This window comes from Schistocerca gregaria, chromosome 1 (assembly GCF_023897955.1).
Source record: "Schistocerca gregaria isolate iqSchGreg1 chromosome 1, iqSchGreg1.2, whole genome shotgun sequence".
Classification (NCBI taxonomy): Eukaryota; Metazoa; Arthropoda; class Insecta; order Orthoptera; family Acrididae; genus Schistocerca; species Schistocerca gregaria.
The window spans coordinates 976,402,628-976,424,041 of record NC_064920.1 but is presented as its reverse complement, the minus strand read 5'-3'; the positions used below and the strand labels follow the sequence as shown (position 1 = coordinate 976,424,041).

General features: G+C 45.4%; 1 protein-coding gene across 3 annotated transcripts in view; it reads right to left on the bottom strand.

The window, feature by feature from the left end:
* LOC126277139 (protein neuralized) overlaps nt 1–21,414 on the bottom strand; it is a 765,663-nt gene that overhangs the window by 29,814 nt on the left and 714,435 nt on the right. The window contains exon 1 of one of the 3 annotated variants that reach the window (XM_049977335.1): nt 1,247–1,686. The exons of the other annotated variants lie outside the window; for them this stretch is intronic. Coding sequence (XP_049833292.1) covers nt 1,247–1,295 — 49 coding nt within the window. The 5' untranslated portion in view covers nt 1,296–1,686. Of the gene's footprint in view, nt 1–1,246; nt 1,687–21,414 lie in introns of those variants that run through there. 3 annotated transcript variants of the gene reach the window in all.

Genomic DNA, 21,414 nt, shown 5'->3' with positions numbered 1-21,414 from the left:
CAAAAAAAGAATATGGTGAACATGACAAGTTGGAATCCTGGAAAAATTTCAGGTTCCTTTCATCGAAATAAGAAAAAAATGCCCAGTTAGCATGGGCTCTTCCGACGGCCTTGGCGCAGTGGTAACACCGGTTCCCTGTCGCGCTTCGTTAGCATTTGGATAGGTGACCGTGGGCTTCTGCCTAACGCTGTTGGCAAGCGGGGTGCACTCAGTCCTTGTGAGGACAACTGAGTTGCCACTTGACTGAGAAGTACCGGCTTCGGTGACGGAAACTGATAATGGCCGGGAGAGTAGTGTGCTAACCATATCCCATTCCTCGATGTCTGCTTAGGATGACGCGATGGTCGGTCGGTACCGTTGGGTCTTCCGAGACCTGTTCGGGCGGAGGAGGAAACGGGCTCCTAAGTGCACACTAAGTTATGAGCATTTCATCTTCACTACTGTGAAACAACTCTTCCAGTTACGCCGAGCGGTTCTAGGCGCTACAGTCTGGACCCGCGTGACTGCTATGGTCGCAGGTTCGAATCCTGCCTTGGGCATGGATGTTTGTGATGTCAGGTTAGTTAGGTTTAAGTAGTTATAAGTTTTAGGGGACTGATGACCTCAGATGTTAAGTTCCTTAGTGCTCAGAACCATTTGAACCACCTTCCAGTTACGTGCTCTTAGCTCTGCAGGTAATGCTTACTGGATATTTTTTCTTGTTTTTACCCATACTACCTCTTCCCGAAATATTTAACGCAAAGATCTTGCAGTAGAAGACATGTTTTCCACCGAATCTAAGAAACTCTTGCTCCCATTGACGACGTGGGTCCTGGGTACAACAAAATTTGATTAACTTCAGCTATGGGCTACTTTGATTTTTGTTAGTGTCAAGTTGGGTGGTAAAGCTGTGTTCCGTATGGCCGTGCCACAAAAACTTTCCGTTCCCTTGAAGTAGCTCCGGTATTGCACCTGAAGCCGTCAGCCGCACGTATTTACCTGCCTGTTTAACACTACCCGAGGTCTTGTTTACTATTTCCCGAGGAACGCGCCCCTCACCAATGCCAGAGTGCGTAACGTCTGGGCACCGCGATAGTTCTCAGAAGACATATCAAGCTTTGGCGTTAGGGAGGGCTGTTTTGCATGCACTGAGAATCGAACCGAGCATACGTGTGGGATCCCGATTTGGTAAAGCGACTTCAGCGTAGACGCGTACGCTCAGAACGGAGACTGACGTGCGCAAGTTATGGCTACTGCGGCGACTGACCTGGAAGGGCGCGCGGCCGCTCCCGGTAGGTGCAGAAAGCGACGACCATGTCCTGGGGCCAGCAGCCAGCGACTGAGGCGCGCCGGCGGAGCGCGGGCCGGCCAAGGTACCGCGGAGGAGCTGACTCAACCGGCGGCCAATCCCGAGGCGCGACCGCGGCCCCCAAACCAGAAACCTATACGTCACGCGCGCCGCATGACGTCAGCTCCCGACGCGTAGCGCCGCGGCGCACTGCCTCGTGCCGTTCCTCGTTTTGTTTCTGCGCTGCACTCCCGCGAGCCATTGCACGGCCTTGACTGGCGCCTCGCGTTCTCATTAGCGACTCGTCTGCGTAATACGCACCCTCCTGCCTGCGCTGCGGCGGCCGACTGCGCCGGAAACGACCGAGATAAGCGAGATAAGCGAGCGGTACCGCTCGGAGAAGACTCCTGGGGAGAACGCGCTCCGAGTTAGAAAATAAAGGATATGGGACAGCGAGCGAGCGTGCCAGACTTCAGGGACTTAATGAGATAAATTCTGCCAATTTAAAGAAATTTAAACGGCGGCCGCCAGCGGCAATTACCTCGTTTCCGAGGTGTATTCTGTGACCCAGCGCTCTCCCTAGCAATGCCACTTATGCTGCTCGAACGCGGCGGCGCGAAGTTACGGAGGTTTCCAGAATGGCTCGCAGGACAGCTTCGGTAAAGTTTGGAAGGTAGGAGACGAGATACTGGCAGAAGTAGAGTGTGAGGACGGGGCGTGAGTCGTGCTTGGGTAGCTCAGATGGTAGAGCACTGGCCCGCTGAAGACAAAGGTCCCGAGTTCGAGTCTCGGTCCGGCACACAGTTTTAATCTGCCAGGAAGTTTCATACGTAGGTTTGTCACCCACTCACGATATTGCAGAAGTTGAGCCGTGTAGTCACTTGGCCAGTTGAGCCTCAACTATACTTTTTTACTCCTGCTCTGAAGTGTCTTTCATAGTCAAAATTTTACGACCTCTATGAACACTGCTCGATACCTTTCGAAATATGGGAGGGGTGGGGGGGGGGGGGAATGATTTAATACAGTAGTTAAAACGCTAGCGGTGTTTATGAGGAGCTGTGTTCAAATTCCATCCAGGGATTTAGATTGACATTTTGGCAATGTAGGTGCGGAGGCGTTGAATTTCCTCGACCCGTGTTAGCCGTATGTTGGGACAAGTCTAGTGAAATTGTAAGGTAATCGGAGGTTCAGTTACAACGTAGAAATAGTTACGTATGTTTTGTTTGCTCGCTTCTACATCTCCTGGTACGTACTGAAATCCCGCGCCACAGAACCATAGTATGTGGCTAGAGGAGTGAGAAAAATCTGGCACTAAAGTGACTGAGTATCATCGTGCAGTTTCCAACAGATTTTGGATCCTCTAGCCACATGCTACGGTACTGTGCTGCAAATATTACAATGTGTACGAGGATCTCAGACGTGTACCGGGTGGTTATAATTAAAGTACAGCTATTCAAAGAGGTCCACTGTGGGCTGTAATTGTCTTAGGGCAGCGGAAGTATAGCTATGCTACTACGTAACCCATTTACGCCGGAATGATATTACTTACGATTTTGTCCAGAAGGTGTAAATTTGGCGCTGTACAGCATCTCGTCTACATCTCTGATGCTTACTTATACTGAACAAATTGTGTAAAGCTGCTATTAATAAAAATCAACATTATGCCTCTCACTTGACCTTTCCTGTCCACGTCCCGTTCGTAATCCAATAAATACGGGAACATTTCCATATGTCTTTCTTGCATTCACAGCGCCAGAGTTGGACCTGGTGGCCAAAATTGGAACTTTTTTCGGCGTAATTCGGTTCCGCATTAACACATTGAAATATCTTGCAAGTTTCGCTTCTACGCAGTAATTACGAACCACAGCTGACCTCTCAGTAGTTGAACTTTATAACCACCTGTACTTGCTAACAACGTTTTCTTAGGTTTTCATTACATTACTACTACTATATCTCATCACTAACTGTCTCTTGCTCCTCTGCTTAACCAAGAAATTTTATCGCTTCTTTTCCTTTAAAAATTATTCCAGACAGCAGCAGTATCTTTTTTGTTGATCATATACCACATTTTAAGGCTTGATTTAATTTGCTTGCGTGTTAATTTGTTTACTACTATTTAAGCTAGTAGGCTTAGGGTTGTTTGCACGGCACTGATATTTTAATAAGGTTTAACTGGTTGAATTGCTTTCCCACTTCGGAGTTCAAAATGCTTGCTTAGTCCTCTATATTCCGACGATGCAGCAGATACATCCAGGAGAATTTTTCGTACATCCAGTGAACGTCAGTTTCCTGCCATCGCAAACAAGTCGCTACAATGGAACTTCTTCCCAACCAATCGTGGCAGAACAGCGACCTCTAAGGTGGCTGCAATGCTTTATTGTTTGCTGCGCCTGCTGTGACCCCCGGAGACAGCGTCCCCAGGTGGCAGGCAGGGGTAGTCTCCCTCGTAGAAGAGCAGCTGGAGGGGAACGAAATAGCTCCCACGTTGCGCAGCCAAGTGACGGAGGGTGGAAGTATACGGCGGACAGGGGGAGCCGCCGGGACAATGGCAAATTGTGCGACTGGATGCAGCAACGGCACTATATCGCAGTACACAAGACAAAGAGAAATACTTTTAGGCCGTGAAGAACGCAATTTGCTGACAGACTAACAAATTCTAAACAGGCAAACGGCAAGTATCTCTAATTCAAGGGTTGAATAAGAAACAACATTAGTCCACGGAACATTTAGCTCCAGGCTTTCTTAGATAACTAAATCCCCTTTATGGATACTGCAGCAGATGTAGATTTCGAAGACACACTGACGATATCAACAGACTGCCGATAAAGAGTAGAGAAACCACGCGTTAGTGTAATTTATAAGCTTATGCTTTCACAGCCAGCGGCCGAATTCTCGGACATTCAGAGCAGGACACACCGCCATTGTTTAATCCCCGGTCAATGCTTTCAACACATGATTCTTGTTTCAGCATTTCGCGAGATCAGACACCTTTTAAGTTTAGTGAGAAATATCAATTCTGAAAAGATCCTAATTACTTAATGAAGACTTTCTCTACAAAACGTCTTTGTCGCTGCCGCAGCAGCAGAAACCACACTAAGACTAGTGTACGTTGACAGTCCCGGACGAGGGAAAAATTCTGTGGCAGTTGCAGAAGGATGGAAGAAACAACGTGTTCCACACACCGCCGCTTCCTATGTCTAGAGCTCAGTTTGACTTCTGCGTTCCGCTGTTACCGGCTGTCATCGGCCGATAGCTTTCCCGCTACACCCGTATTATCTCATGATCTCTCACTCAACAGAAAGTATCTTAAGACTTATCTTCCAGCAGTTGTTTCTTTTGATCAACGTCCACAGCACATGGCTAAAACATTTTAATCTGACACTTAATGAAGATCTAGTACTCTTCGGGCACAGAAGACGCCTCCGAGGAAATGTCAGAGGCTATCTCGCAATTGCTACTCGGATGTCACACTGACTCCAGCCTCCATCCACGGAACAGTTACCTGACAACTGATAAAAAATACACTACTCTCCATTGAAATTGCTACACCACGAAGGTGACGTGCTACAGACGCGAAATTTAACCGACAAGAAGGAGATGCTGTGATACGCAAATGATTAGCTTTTCAGAGCATTCAGACAAGGTTGGAGTCTGTGGCGACACCTACAACGTGCTGACACGAGTAAAGTTTCCAACCGATTTCTCAGACACAAACAGCAGTTGACCGGCGTCAACTGGTTAAACTTTGTTGTAATGCCTCGTGTAAGGAGGAGAAATGTGTACCATCACGATTCCGACTTTGACAATGGTCGGATTGTAGCCTATCGCGATTGCGAATTATCGTATCGCGACACTGCTGCTCGCGTTGAGCGAGATCCAATGACTGTTAGTAGAATATGAAATCGGTGGGTTCAGGAGGGTAATACGGAATGCCGTGCTGGATCCCAACGGCCTCGTATCACTAGCAGTCGAGATGACAGGCATCTTATCCGCATGGATGTAACGAATCGTGCAGCCACGTCTCGATCCAAATCTGTACGAACAGTTCGACGACTTTTGCAAAAGCATGGACTATCAGCTCTGAGATCATGGCTACGGTTACCCTTGACGCTGCATCACACACAGGAGCGCCGGCGATGGTGTATTCAACGACGAACCTGGGTGCACGAATGGCAAAACATTTGTTCGGATGCCTCCAGGTTCTGTTTACAGCATCATGATGGTCGCATCCGTGTTTGGCGACATCGCGGTGAACGCACATTGGAAGCGTGTATTCGTCATCGCCATACTGCCGTATCTTGGTCTCTTGGCACTTTGAACAGTGCACGTTACATTTCAGATGTGTTACGACCCATGGCTCTACCTTCATTCGAACCCTACAGAACCCTACATTTCAGCAGGATAATGCACGACCGCATGTTGCAGGTCCTGTACGGGCCTTTCGTGATACAGAAAATGTTAGACTGCTGTCCTGGCCAGCACATTCTCCAAATATCTCACCAACTGAAAACGCCTGGTCAATGGTGGCCTAGCAACTTGCTCGTCACAATATGCCAGTCAGTACTCTTGTTGAACTGTTGTATCGTGTTGCTGCTGCATGGACAGCTGTACCTGTACACGCCATCCAAGCTCTGTTTGACTTAATGCCCAGGCGTATCAAGGCCGTTATTACGGCCAGAGGTGGTTGTTCTGGATACTGAATTCTCAGGATCTATGCACCCAAATTGTGTGATAATCACATGTAAGATCTAGTATAATATATGTGTCCAATGAATACCTGTTTATCATCTGCATTTATTCTTGGTGTAGCAATTTTAATGGCCAGTAGTGTATAAAATTTTTGGTTGCTGTTTTGTGGAGACTGAAGCGATGAATGAAAAATTGTACAAACGTCGGGATTCGAAATCAGATCATCTGTTCACTAGGCAGATGTGTGAATCACTACACTACAGCTTTGCACATCTGCAGGTACAGTCCAGCACGCTGTTTCTGTCTCCCATCTGAGGTTTTTTGGCCACGGCCCCGCACTGGGAGTAGTAGCGACAGCAGGAACGACACACTGTGCGAGCTACGTGATCATCTGGTGACACGAGCGTCTGACGACCTTCCAAAGACGGGAGGGAGACGCTTTGAGGTGTAGACGGCCCGTGTACCGAGAAGCGCTTTGCGATTCAAATAGGCGCTGCAGCAGCAGCACGGGTAGAGGCAGAGGTGCGCTTCCCGTGGGAAATGACAGCGGCCCGCCGGCAGGCACGCAGACGCAGTCGCGGCGCGCCGCGGAGCGTTTGCGCCGCCATCCCGGCCTGCCCAGCGGCCAACCGTGAAATATGACGCGCGCGAGACAGGCATCCCCGATCGCGGCCAGCAGGCTCACGCCGGCGCTGCGGACGAATTTCCTCCAGATTCCGTCGGAGCAATACGGTGCCGAAATTTAGCTCCACTGTCTTCCGACATCAATTTAAACCAGCTCAATTTTGCACACACAGTCTAGTAGGCTCTTTACTTAACACACTAAAATAAATAAATGAATAACTTAGTCCCTAAAGTAGTTTTTACTTACATGTTTCGGAGCCTTTGTTTCATCTTCAGGAGACAGTTGCATTACTCCTGAATGTAGCCCTTCTAAAGCCGCTGAAGTCAACTACTGGTGATATGATTGTGAGGAGGAAACGCGAAGAAAAACGAGGACTATGTACTAGCGGAGATGGACCGTCGAGTACTGCTAAGTGTGCTTGCAAAAATCGCATAAAATCAGCCGAAGGAATGGCTACCAGCGGAGCAGATAATACAGTTATTGTGCGTAGCGAGTTTAAGAATGGAGTACAATGGCCGAGAGGCTTTTCATAAGCCACAGTTTTCTGTTGTCAGTACTAAGCTACGACTGAGGTAGTGTAAAGAGCGAGTCCATTTAGATGAGGAAACCAGTGAAGTAGTGTGATGAACCGCGCTATATCTTGTGACGAAACCATGAATATTTTTGGGTTTGGCAGATTTCTGGAGAACGTTACCAGCCATTATGTGCAGTGCCAACAGTGAGATGGATGTGGTGCTACGGTATGGGATGGGATGGTTTCTCATGGTTGGTGTGTGATCCCATATTGCGATGAAGAAAACGCTGAGTTTGTACCTCGTATAGTAGAGTAATTGTAACTGTACAAAAGTAGTAACTATGAAGCAATCTTCTCTAGACAGTAACATTGCTGAAATCAACTGGCCTACCCAGAGTCCCGAAGTGAAATAACTGGTAGGAGGTTTGGTTGGTTAGAAAGTTACTTTATTCCAGACCCCAGCGTTCAACTTTACTACCCCCTCTGATTTCACCTGTTGAAGAAACATGGGCTTCCATTCATCCACGGACACTCAGACCTTGTTGGAAGTGTGCCCATCATAGTTCAAGCCTTCGGAAAGAGTGGTCACACCCCTTAATTTCCACAATAGGCGTCAGAATGCTTCCAATCGGATAGTGTTGCTTTTTTCAAGGACCACTTACCTGAGGTAACCACACCTCACTGCCGCGTAATGACGCAGCAATACCTTCAAAGTGCATCGTACATTAAAAACTTAATTGTGTTACTAAGTGTGTATATTTTACAGCTTACCGAAGTTGATTTCTACTCTTCACTACCTAATAGACACCTATACTTCGACGACAAAATGCGTTCTAGCGCGTTTGCCATCCGAAAACGTAGACAGCACTGTTTCTTCCTTAACGGACGACACTAAAATGTTGAATCAGTCATGTTGCGGCTCAAGTCTTTCAGCCTATTAGTGAGCAAGGTGACTCAGTGGTTATGCTCGATGCCCATTGGGGGAATGGGCTTCAAATACTTGTTTCGTCATCCAGATTTACGTGTTCCATGATTTCTGTTAATGGCGTAAGACAAATTTTAGTTCGGTTCCTTTGATAAGGACCAAGCCCCCACTTCTCCAGTGAAACCTTTCGAAGGTATTGTATAAAGTTTAGTAACTGAGTAATGTTAATAAACGGCAAAAGCTGTGGGGAAATGTTTTCCACGGTAGTGCTGCTGCCTCCAGTTTAACTCCTCTGAGATACAGTAAAGAATGACTAGATCCCATGATTTTGAAGGCTACGTTTGATATTTGTTGTGTTGAGATACCATACTGATAATATCACAAAGTCTTAAGACGATGGATGAACTCTTGAGAATAAGTTACAATGATCTTTGAACTCTACGAAAACTTGTTTAAGAAAAATGGCCGTGATCGTAAAATGTTACCGACGCGAACTGGAGTGTTTTCAAACTTCAGCTTAAGGTACCGTCGGTGACATTAGCATCCTTGAATAATGGGGAAGAAAATTGCGTGGATCTTACTGAAGGAACAAATCAGTCACACGAAACGATTAGGATACATCACGAAAGCAGCTCGGAGTAACAGAGGCATCTGGCGCGCGCGCCACACACACACACACACACACACACACACACACACACACACACACACACACTGCGATGCGTTTCCGTTAGTCGCCACAGTACTTTTTTATTATGACGTCATCGTGCGTTCGTGGCCAAGGGATATCAAGTGCAATGACATCGTGGTCATGAAGTAACCGGCACACTTATTGGCTTGACTTAACCGTGCACCGCTCCGTTGGGGGCAATCTTCAGTCCAAGCTCTCATGGTCGCTCTCAGTCAAGTTCGCGTGCTGACGTCTGCTTGCAGCCAGCGACGCAGTAACAGCAAATAGCCTTTCCGAGAATCAGTAGACCGCCAGCCGTGTCGGAAGGATGTGTGCGCACAGTTGGAGCGGAATCCGGATACGCGGCCCGTTCCGGGAGCGAGACGGCTAATAGCAGCGCCGCCCGCCTATTCCGCGGCGCACCGGCCGGCGCAACAGGTTGCCTTAATGGCGGGAAAAATTATCTGCCATCCCGTCGCTGGATACGACACACACACACACACACACACACACACACACACACACACACACACACACATTATATATATACACTCCGAAGCCTACGCCCCTACCGCTCCTATTCAGACAATCTTGCATCTCCGCAGTGCGCTCACGAGGCGTCAAACAAGTTATTTCACTACCTTAAAAAAAAATCTGCGTCGTCTTATCGCCGTTTGCACCTTACATTCGAGAAATAGCTTGCTATACGATATTTAAAATGGAATAGTACTAGTAAAAGTTTCGTGACAACATGTGGTCAAACGAAAGCTCTAACTTTAGATTGGAAGTTGCATCTAGGGTAGCAAGGAGATTAAACAACTCACATTATCTCCAAGTAGATTTAACTTCGCAGCGAACAGCTGATTTGAAGAAGAAAGAAGAGAAAATAGCATTCACTGCCGTTATAGCATGTAGGAACAGTGGGTACATAGGATAAAAAGTAAATATATACATCGCTAAACTGCACAAATTCAGTTATGGCACTTGCCATAAATTTGAAGACAGCCGTAATTTTATTCAGTAATTTCACTTAGCTACCAGTTCGGCGTGTCATTGGCGCTATCTTCAGGCCCCTATGGACGTAGCCAGATAATTTATCTGAACGCTTGTGCTATTTTAGGGACTACTATATCCAACTGGTTTCGGTAGACCTCTAATCCTTAGACATAGACCCCATCTGTAAAGACAATTACAGCCGTTGGTATTTAGTTTCTTCAAGTCTCTGATCAGCCACAGTTCCATTTCATTTGCTCACGACGGAATTACAATATCTACAGATTAGCTTCATTGTGAAAGGTGGAGCATTAGCCACTGCTGTCTACAGATTCAACTACACGCCCGGTATTTACTTTGCATCAACATTTCTCACGTTGTTGCCTGACGAGACAGAGAGGAACAATGTTACAGCACCACTGATTTTCACACACTGAAAAAAGTGTAAGGTCATACCTCGTGGAAAGGTCCGAAGATTTGAAAGTAGCCACGGCAGTGGCCCAAGTCTAGTCTTGCAAGTTCATCATAAAAATTCATCATTACGGTTATCATTTGAAGATATAGTATTTCTATGTTCTCTTTAATACTACACAAAAATTCGAAAGTAGTTTGATTTTTCATAGCCAGCTGTGGAGCACACGGACAGGATTTTAATTAAGTTAATTCAAGCGTTTCTTCTATGAATATGTATAACGCAGACTGCTTAGAGGCAATCTTAATTCTAGAAACTAGTCTTCAAGGAAACCATTGTGCATTATCCTTTGTTGTGGATGCTAGCGACCAAGATTAGGAATACGACACACACATCGGAAAATAAAGCTTTAAACTTATCTTTAGCTACATCAGTAAATAGTTCTCCTTAGAGACAAAGAGGCAGTGTTTCTTTAGTTGCTATTAGCTTTGTGAGCAGATTTATTTGATTTATGACTGCAGCTGCCATAATTAGAAATGAGGGTCACTTTTTCACCTACCTCTTTATGAGAGGAACTTAAATGGTCTTGTATACTTACGTCCACAACCACTGAATTTCGCTAGAGAAGCCTTTCCTTGTGTAAGCTGGTTTTATTTTGAAATCAGCTTCTTTCTTGATCTAGCTATTAGCTAATTTCGTACAACTTTGAGATTTAGATTTTGAACTATCCCTGATATTTAGATCGCAGTAAATGTGAGCTTATAACACCTTACATTTCGCGCATCTGTGTGGAGAAAGCAAAATCTTATGGCGTCTTTAATAATGGTTTCTTATAAGCAACGAAGTTATGGACAACTCCCAGACGTGAAGACCGCTTATAGAAAGAGAAAACTGCGACAAAACCAGCATAAGGGTCTCATCACTCTTCTCACAAGCGATCTTCACGTCTAGGAGTTGTACCCGCAATATCCATGGTTGTAACAAACAGTTATTAAGGACAAGTTTTGCTTCCTACACACCGACGTGTGTAATTTAAGACACTGCATGCTTACATTTACTGTGGTGCAAGGAGCAGGGGCAGCTTGAAAATACTTACGGGGACAAAATTACTTAGTGCATAAATTATGAAATAAAGTGGTTATTAAAAAAGGAAAGAGCAAATTAGTTCCTCAAATTCCGATTGACTTACGTGTTTCTTTAACGCTTACCATGAAAATTCTTACCGATGTCTTGTGACTTAAATATTTTTTTTGTGACATAAGTGTCATTGTAGGAGCAGCAGTGCAAATGGAGGTTGTTTTTGTTTAATGTAACGCGGAGTACAAATTCGAGAATTGCTTTTCAAAACAGGTATTGTGAAGGCTGCTGGCTGCCACGCGAACTAACATTACGACGGTAGGGAGGGAGGGAGAGGAGAGGATGTAATAAGGTAATGGAGGGTAGGGGGTGGGGTGGACAGAGGCACCCTCTGCAGTTTAGTGGTCGTAATTGCAGCGCCACTAAAAGCGCCCGGCCTGGAGTGTGGCGCGGGGAGAAAAAGCGCACGCAGACAAAGGCGCAGGACAAACGATTGTCTTCTCACCTCACCTCACCTCACGGGAGGAGCCCCTGCGGGTCAAGCTGCAGCCGGGGGGCGCAACCGCGGCACAATGAAACCCACCGCCCATTACCCGGTCCACGCGGCACATTCGCTGCCGCAAGTTCTGTACGTTGTCTCAAGCCGCGAAAGTGGCGAAGACAATGTGAGCCGCTGTCTGCGTAATGTGTCTAATTTGCTAATAAAAATAAATCATATTGCTTTCAGTCTCTCAATACTGCGTCTTTTCCTCACACCTAGTATTTCTAGTATTCTTGTGTCTTTGCCCGCTGGAGGCAGGCTCGGGATTTCCACCTAAAAAGTTTATCTCGTATCGTATTTTTATTGTTTCAGTTTTATCTATACCAGTAATTTTGGTAGACTCCCAGAACTTGTCCAGTTAATTTGGTTAGTTCCAATCTTTTATACATATTTAATTACCCTCTAGAGGACACTATCCACCTACATACGTACGTAACAGACGAAGGAAATTAATAAGCTAATGTGTAACAGACTCATGCATAATTGTAGCTTTAAAATTAGTATAAAAAATAAACCAAATGTGATCAGACTTAAACATCAAAATCATTGTTTTTAGATAATGTATTTATCACTTCGACTGAGAAGAAATGTCCTACATACACTAAGACAAGAAAGGAAAATAAGAGGCACCACAAAGAAATTATCCGAATGTAGCCTTGATGTACATGTACAGTAAGCAAATGATTTCAGTTTAAGAGAAATGTGATTTATTCAAGAGAAAGAGCTTAAACTGAGGAAGTCAATAACACGACGGTTCAGTCTTCGGCCTGGAATTTCATTGACTGGAGCAGAATTTTATCCGGCGACAAGTCTCGCTTCGGACTGAGGTCCTATGAGCAGTGAAAACACCACGTAAAACTGTGGGACAAAAATTGGCTATAGTCCGACAAACGGAAGTAACGGCCTGGGGTGTTTCTTTTCGTAACGGAACCCCTTTCACTGTCATCCGCAGCACTTTTACACCACAGTGCTACGACGATGTTCTACATCACGGCAGGCCATCCTGGACTTTCATTACAGCAGGATAACGCCCTCCCGCACACGTTGACATTCTACTGCTTGCCTTCGTACTTGCCAAAGCCTACCTTGGCCAGCAAAGCCGCTGGATCTCTCTCCAGCTGGGAATGTTTGGAGCCGATCCCCGAGCCACCTCGTGATTTTGACTAACGCACCAGTTGGACAAAATTTGCCCCCAAATCCCTCAGGAGGAGATTTAGCAACTCTCAATCAATGCAATGCCAAATAAATGCTTGCACAAGGGTTAGATGTGGACTTTCTCAATTTTGTGAAGCGTTCTTTCTTGAATAAAACAGTTTTTCTGGAGCTTATTTTTTGACTGTACATGTACATCACATAACTACCGTCCCATTCGGATTATTCCTTCATGATGCATCGCATTTTTTGTCTGAGTATTAAAATGTTTTTTGATGCTAACAGTACTTTAACTCTGATCCGAACGTGTAACATTTCTCAGTGACTTAACAAGTCGTCCTGGTACATGCAGCTAAAGAAAATACATTGTCTTCATCGCCGCACATTCACACAGTTGAGCTATAACGATGGTATTACGACGAGATTATATATAATGTATGATGTATGCTGGAATCCCCTGTGACAGACCCATAGACCCAAAAACGAGATTAGTCTCGTGGGTGCAGAACAAGTTAGATAATACAAAAAAGCATTTGAGTATAAAACTCACTAGCCTTATTTGAAAGGAGATCGTCAAAATATTTGAATACATTGCAGGCAAGTGGAACTGCTAATATTTACAAAATACACTGCCGGAATGAAATATAGTTACGCACTTTATCATACATTAAATGATAATCTTCACTGTAGTGACTAAGTGCTGTCGCAACTAAAATCTAACAAACGTTTTTATTTAATAAGGTCTGACAGTTCCTGTTAATACATTCGTTTTATATTCCTATAGAACTTGAGCCTGCATTTTATTCATACCAGAATGAATGTTTTGTTATTTCTGAATTCACTTATTTATTCTTCCCTAGATTCCTTCAGTATCTTAGCTTTACGATTTTCCTAATTGCTTATAGCTTTAATTTCTGTGGAGAATGCTTTAGCCCCAGACAGATAACCTGGTTCGCCTACGGTCTTTCCTGTCATGCTTGTGCATTATATTTATTTTAACTTCAGTTACAACTTTTCAGTCAGTTTTGTTCGATCTGTGGCCAGTAAAAATGGGTTATCAGTAGCAGAAGCAAATGATCAGACTTGTGCTTAGGCAGGCAGAAGTGCGCCGGGTTGGGCCAGCAGTGGCAGGCTCGTCCGAGAGGCGCGCGACGCGCTGCCCAACCAGCGGCCGAGCCTGTGCCAACTCAGGCCGGCGAGCCGTCACGGAGCGCCGCCGTGCGGGCAGCCCACCTCCCAGGCGTTACGCGCTGGCCGCACCGCAGCAACACTACTGGCGTGCAGGACTCTGCTGCGCCACAGACACACATTACGGTCTAGTGTGGAATCACTTCGACTCGAAATCAGACTAGTTGTCTCAGGTATGGGTGAAAAAGTTAACACGTGGCAATATTTTCCCCATACAGCACACCATTAACCGCTGCATCTGCTACAGCAGAGGGACAGAGGCACAGTGCGAGGAAAAGAACATCGCTAGCACAAGTGAGAGCTTTGTAGTTCCTTGCACGAATACTGATTCAAGTATGCTAGAACGTAAGTCTCCCTTAATGTGAGACAAATCCAAACACTCAGGATTAATACTCAATAGGTCCTAGGCTCTCTTTGTGTCATTTGTCCCATCTTTCACCGGTGCCAATGGTCTGTATATGAAAAAGTCTAGATGCAACGAACTGGAGTTTCCCCTTAAACGGGCTGTATACGTCAGTTCGAAGGTCGGACAGAGGGCGTAACACCAACAGGACCATCGCTAATGAAGTCCTGTCGTGTTCATACCTACATATAGGTTGCGGAGGGCTTCATTATATCTCTACCAAACTCGTTGCTGCGAACAGTATCAACATTTACTGTCTAGACCTCAGAACAACTTTAACGTGGATTAGTTACGAGTGCAAATGAGGAAATTAAGCACAATTATTATGGGGCAAAACTGTTACATGTATGGCTATACCATTTCCCCGTCGACGCCTGATAAGTACAATTCGTTGTGAGGCAGCCACCGACGCAGACATGTTTGTTCTGTCAGATTTCAGAACAGACTATTAATGCACAATATATAATGTTATTCCGTGAAGATAAAGACTTTCATGGATGGAGGACAGTAAATTTATCAGTTCAAGGTAAGGGACGCGTCCGGAATCAATCTGATACCTCTGAAAGTAGACCTCTTCTACTCCAAGCTCTTGTTTTCCACGCTTTTAGAGTAGGTGGTATGTAACAAAAGAAGAAAAATGTCTAGTAAACATGGGCTCTAAAGTGTGTACCTTAACAGCTATGAGGACCTTTTATCTTCGCCACTCTGAAATCTCTCTTCTAAGTAAGTGCCCATAGATATTTACGTATGCATTATGGAGCCAATATTTACTACACTTTCCTTTGTTCTAGTTCAGCCTAGAATATCCTAGAACCTCCGTAACAACAGTACCAGTACCTGTGTTTCCCTCTCAGCGGTACCAGAACGATTTTCGCTTACAACGTTCGATCCTTCGTTTTACAGACCAGGGTCTCTTGAGACATTCATTCACCGTTCCGCATTCATCCCTGAAAGTTGGGAACATCACAGAATAATCCTGTATAACAATATAATCTTCTCGGACGTCGAGTCCCATTAATAGGTTACACATACATAAGCTTTCACCTAAGTGCTGTTGTGACATTGCCAAGGTGTGCGCTGTTGAAACTCACTGATGTCTCAATATCTGACGCGAGTGAGACCACACAGCACACGAGGTTACAATTTATACTTTTTTATGGATCGCTGGTAGTACATAGCACACGTGTTTATCTGTGAAGGTCACAGTAGGAATGAAGGTGAATGGGCCAATATTAGGAGCAGAGAATGAACGAGAGAACACCAGCGTTCACCCCTGTTTGCCCTTAGCTGTGTAGAGTTGGAAAGTGTTGTATGTGGTGTGCCAGCAGAAAGTTCGCCCGCAGTGAATTCCGCCGTCCGCGTGCGAGCGCGAGCGCGCCGCGGGTTGTGCAAGCCGTGGCGGCTTCTTGCGGCGGGACGCGGCGCAGCAACGGTTTCGCTGGCTGGCTCTGCGCAGCTGAGCTCCCTTTCCCACGTTCCGGATCGGCTGCCGCCGCCTCCTCCGCCTCCACCGCTACCTGCGCCGCCGCTGCTGACCTCTGGCGCCGGCGGACGGAGGCTACCTCTGCCGCGCCGCGCCGTGCCGTGCGGTCGCCCTGGGCACGGATCATTAACCTCCATTTCCACAGTATTTCGGCTGCCCACTTCCGCCTACGCACCACAAAACCCGCTGACCGCTCGTCACAGGAAGCCGATGATGCTCTCTGGCCGCTTGCCCAACTTGACAAGTTATGGTTGGGATGACTACATTACGACACTACCTTCAAATTTTGCAGACTATAATCAGAATCTGGAATACTATCCTCCAAATTCTGAACTTAGACCGGGGTAAAAAAACAGGGAGCGAAAGGCTATGTACCATTTGTACAGAAACAAGACGGCAGAGTCGGGGGGCATGAAAGGGAAACTGGTTGAGAAGGCTGAGAGACAGGTTTGTAGCCTACTCCCGACGTTATTCGAACGGTACACTGAAGGAAACTAAGGAGAAATTTGGAATTGGCATTAAAGTTTAGGTAGAAGAAATCAAAGCTTTGTTGTTTGCCAATGAAAGCTTAATTCTGTCAGACGCCGAAGGACCGAAGAGTAGTTCAACAGAATGGATAGTGTTTTGAAAAGAGATAAGATGAGCATTAACAAAAGGAAAACAACCGTAATGGAATGTACTCTAAATAAGGCGAAGCTGAGGGAATTACACTAGGAAACTACAGTGGTAGATGAGTTTTGCTATTTCGGCAGTACAATAACAGATGGCTGAAGCAGGGAGGATATAAAATGTAGACTGGAAATGACAAGAGATGCGCTTCTAAAGAACAGAAATTTACTAACATCCAATATAAATTTAATAACTAGGAAATCCTTTGTGAAGGTATTTGTCTGGAGCGTAGTCATATATGGAAGTGAAACACGGCCGGTTAACAGTTTAGACAAGAAGAGAATAGAAGCTTTTGAGCTATACGGTGCTAAAGAAGAATGCAGAAGATTACATGGTACATCACTTCACTTATGAGGAGGTACTGAACAGAACTGGGGAGAAAAATTTGTGGCACAACCTGGCTAGAAGAAGGGATTGGTTGAATGGAAACATTTGAGACATGAAGGGATCACCAACTTAATGAGATGAGTATAGGAAACTGAGAAGGATTGAAGTTGCAGTAGATATTCGAATATGAAGAGGCTTACATAGGACAGTACCATGGAGATCAACCAAAACAGTCTTCAGACTTAATACTACAGAGAGAGAGAAAGAGAGAGAGAGAGAGAGAGAGAGAGAGATCAGAATCAGGCAGATCGGGAGACTGTGCTAGGGCGAATGGAGAAGGGAGGAAGTAGGCATACAACCAATGCCTGGTGCCATGAAGGACAAACAGCTGTTGGATACGTACAACGTAACTAGTTTTTGTCTAGAGTGGCAGTGTCCAGTCTTAATTCCAATAGGACGAATGGCCGAGGTCCAGCACGCCAACGAACCTGCTAGTTCTTCGAGAAGTAAGGCGGAACGGACAGCTCATTAGCTATTCACCTACAGAATACAGCAGGCAACCGGTCACTTTTCACTCATTTATTTTTAATTGCGTGACCTGTTCCGAGGTAATCACTCTTCGTCAAACGGCACGCTATCCAGCTGTTTGAAATCAGGTCTGATAATTGGCTGCTCTGCATTTGCGTCTAAGTTCTTAAGGCCAAAAGAAGGTTAGGGTGACGCCCTTTCAAATCTGAAGCTACTAACGCTGGAAGTCCAAGAGTAACTCTTCACTGAAATATTGATTTGGTAAAGATGTTACTAAAAATTTCGTAAAGCTGAATACGGATTGGCTACTGGACAGATAGCTACTGACGTACTAGCAGCAGCCACTACTTTTCCACTTGCATCTGATCAGAATAGCAATAATTAGCATAACAAAGTAAGAAAGCAAAGATGATCTTTACAGGAAATATGTTCATTTCTCAACAATAGCTGTAGACGAGGAATAATGTTGTGAACAGCACTGTAAAACGTCTCCGGAGTCATGGTGAGGCATTGGCGTCTGATGTCTTTCAGAATCCCTAGAGATGTCGCTCGATCACGATACACTTGCGACTTCAGGTAACCCCAAAGCCAATAATCGCACAGACTGAGGTCCGGGGACCTGGGAGGACAAGCATGACGAAAGTGGCGGCTGAGTACACGATCACCAAAAGACGCGCGCAGATCTTTCACGCACCATCTGTCGGACGTTTTGAGAACATTTTTGGTTCTAATCAAACCCCGTGTCATTCCCAGCATGGGTCAATTTTTATTTCGTGGTTCATTAAGTTTTCAAATTTAAACTGACTTTTTGATCACCCTGTATATTTTTTGGAGAAGGTATCGAAATATCGATACTTTGTCAACAGCCCTAGCGACTTTGGGGAGCAAAGAGTTCGCGAACGGAAGTGTGCCAGCTGGAGCCCAGGTGCGGTATGTTTGTCGTGCAGTGTCGTGCGCTGCGCAGCTGTCCAGAAGCCCCGGCGGAAGCGACACACGAGCGGCTCGGGGCCAGGAAGCGCTGCAACCTGTTGCGGCGGCGGCGTCGCGGCGCGCCAGAGATCGAAGCGGCGCGGCTTTCCCACGGCAGCTAGAGGCGGGCAGCGGGCGCCCCCGGCGCACCCCTGCGGTCGCTGAATAGCCGTGTACGCAGCGCAGGTAGCCAGCAGGCAGGCCGCGTACGTTACGAGGGACACCCCCAGCCGAATCTTACCCCTGCCCGCCTAGGGGCCGCTAGTTTCCGTTGGCGCAATCTGCCCAGCCCAGCTCTGCGTTCGAAATTTTCGAATCCCAACAGCCGACTGGATTCGATCTGATGCGACGTTACAGCGCCCCAAATCTGACAACTTCAGAAAGAACGAGGGAAAAAGATTAGAAGACGTTAGAGTACGTCAGAACATAGGAATTCTGTAGCAGCCGCCATGACAATTTATCTGAAACCATCCTCACGTCGACGTGCAAGAAACTGTCGACATTTCTTAACTGGTGTTCACGTAGGCAGCTGTCCTGGGACTAGTAGGAATCAATAAAAGTATACGGCGACAGCTTGCATTAGCACGTGTAGCTCAAAGTGAAACTACTTTTAACTATGTGCAACAAAGTTTTTCCCATTTAGGGTCGCAGACAAGTTTACTTAAAGAATTTCGTCTCCTACCCTGGGGCTTTTTATACAATCACTTTGTTACACCACGACTACCCGAATTCAACTGGTTCCCATTTTCAAGTGCGTACTTATATTCCTATAGTAAGGCTGACTACAGATAATATAACTGCGCACTTGAAAATGGCAAACGACCAGTATCAGCTGATCTTAGTATAAACAATTATATAAATGTCAAGATGGAAAAAGGATTTGTCCTACAAGTATAAAGTTTCTCGTCTCTGGATGTCCCTGCAGTTACGTTGCAGTGTTTGTTATTTATGAGCTAGATTGTAAAGCTGCAGCCGAAGCAACTGAATTAGCTAAGATAGGCGCCCCCACCCCTCCACAGACTGATCGCTACGTATGTCTCGATGTTAAGTTTCCAGAGATCAAAAACTATCTGTGGACATGACTGACAGTCTGAGAACCTTGGCAGCTACATAATATATTAATAACCGTTGCTAGGCAACGCCTGTTATAACACTTCAGATTGACACATGCATTATGGATGTAAACTTTATATACTATAGCGTATTTTTATGGGGGATATATGATGGATTTTTTAGGTTGCAATAAAACTCAAAAGGTAGTGCGAGCCGAACAAAGTTTATGGATCACTGTTCACAAAAATTCAGAAGACCTTTAGTAAAGTGCTCAGCACAAGCTGTAGTACAGACCCATTCAATTTCGGCTATGGCGCACTGAATTAGAAGCAACGCCGTAACTCTTCACACAAACAATCAATGGACCGAAGTAACCGCTTTTCGCTAAATAGCAATTTGATCGCCAAAATACGCACTTGCACAGGAATCTAAAGCATCAGGACGTGGTTTCACGATATTAATTTGTAGATTGTAATGGTACTTTAATTACGTAACCATTAAGGCACCTCACCTCAACCTCTCGAGACCAGCAATATTATTCTGTTTTTTTATAAAATAGTTAACAGATTTCTGTGACAACATTCAGATTTGATTTCATTAATGTAGAGGTACTTCGATACATTAATATGTATATATTGCAACGATATTATTCTTATGTGTATTCTTTCTTTTGTCATTATGATATTTGACGTAACGTAAGCGGTTATTAGAGTCAAGCTATGGGCATCATGTTAAAAAGACGCAAATTTTAGTCAGTTTATGAAATGTGAACTTCAGTGAGGAGGATATTTTCAAGTATGTTTTATATTGTGAAGTGATGTTTTGGAACGAGTTACGTGATATTGCAACAAAAGCAATAAAAAGAAGTGTAACTTAAATTCGGAGTGCTGATTACTTTTTTTATATCACCATTGCCAGAACATGCAAAAGTTTAATCTTCAAGAATGGTTTATTAAACATCTATAAAACTTTTGAATATCGCAGAGTAACACCTAGGCCTCTTGGAATCTTCACTACCTAGATTTTCGACCATTGAGCCATGAGTTCACAACGAGACCAGCGTGGGAAACACGAAAAGATGAGTGCCTAGTTTATACATTATTTCAAGAAATGACTTTATTAACTGTGCTCTAATGACACCTGCCAGATAATATAACTTTGTTGTTGCCCGAAAATGCAATATTTATCAGCGTGAGCAACACTACAATCAATTTTTTGACCTTTGCTGTGGTAGGGTTGTTAGAACATGTACTTTAACATAATTTCGTTTCTAACTGCTTCAGCGAAGTTGCGGCTATATATACAAGACTACTTGAAACTAATTAGGAGATTCGCTTAAGATGAATTATGTACGCGTAACGAAGAGAACAAAGAGTATGAGTAAACATGGCCGGATAACAAATGGAAGTTGAGTTACACCTGTCAGCGAGAGGAAAAAAGCTAGGAGGAGAAACGCGGAGACGGGAGAGCCAGAGGGCGGCTGAATTAATGGTGGGACGGGCGTGATTGATCCGGCTGCGAGTCGCCGACCTGCGGCCCAGAACGCTCGAGAAAGTGCCTCTCCGCGCCGTGCTGTGCTGTGCGCTGCGTTCCGCGCAGCCAAACCCCCCGTCCCGTCGGGACGGACCCGCCATCTCCGGGAGAGCTGAACGGTGTAGCCGCGCACAGCTTGTTGCGTGTTCGCCGCGCAGACGTGAGGTATGGGAGACGTGGAACAAACCGCCCAGCGAAAATTAGCATGCATCACTGAATGCGTTTCCTGAGCCACTTCCGGCAGCAGCCGTCTGGTTCGGAACCAGGTTTCACCTTTAATGCGACGTAACGGCCTTCCAGTGAAAACGTCACTGGGAACACTTGCGAGAAAATTTATTCGAGCAGCTGCATGGTTGGAGTATCCATTGCACACACTTCCAAAAAGATTTTGGAACC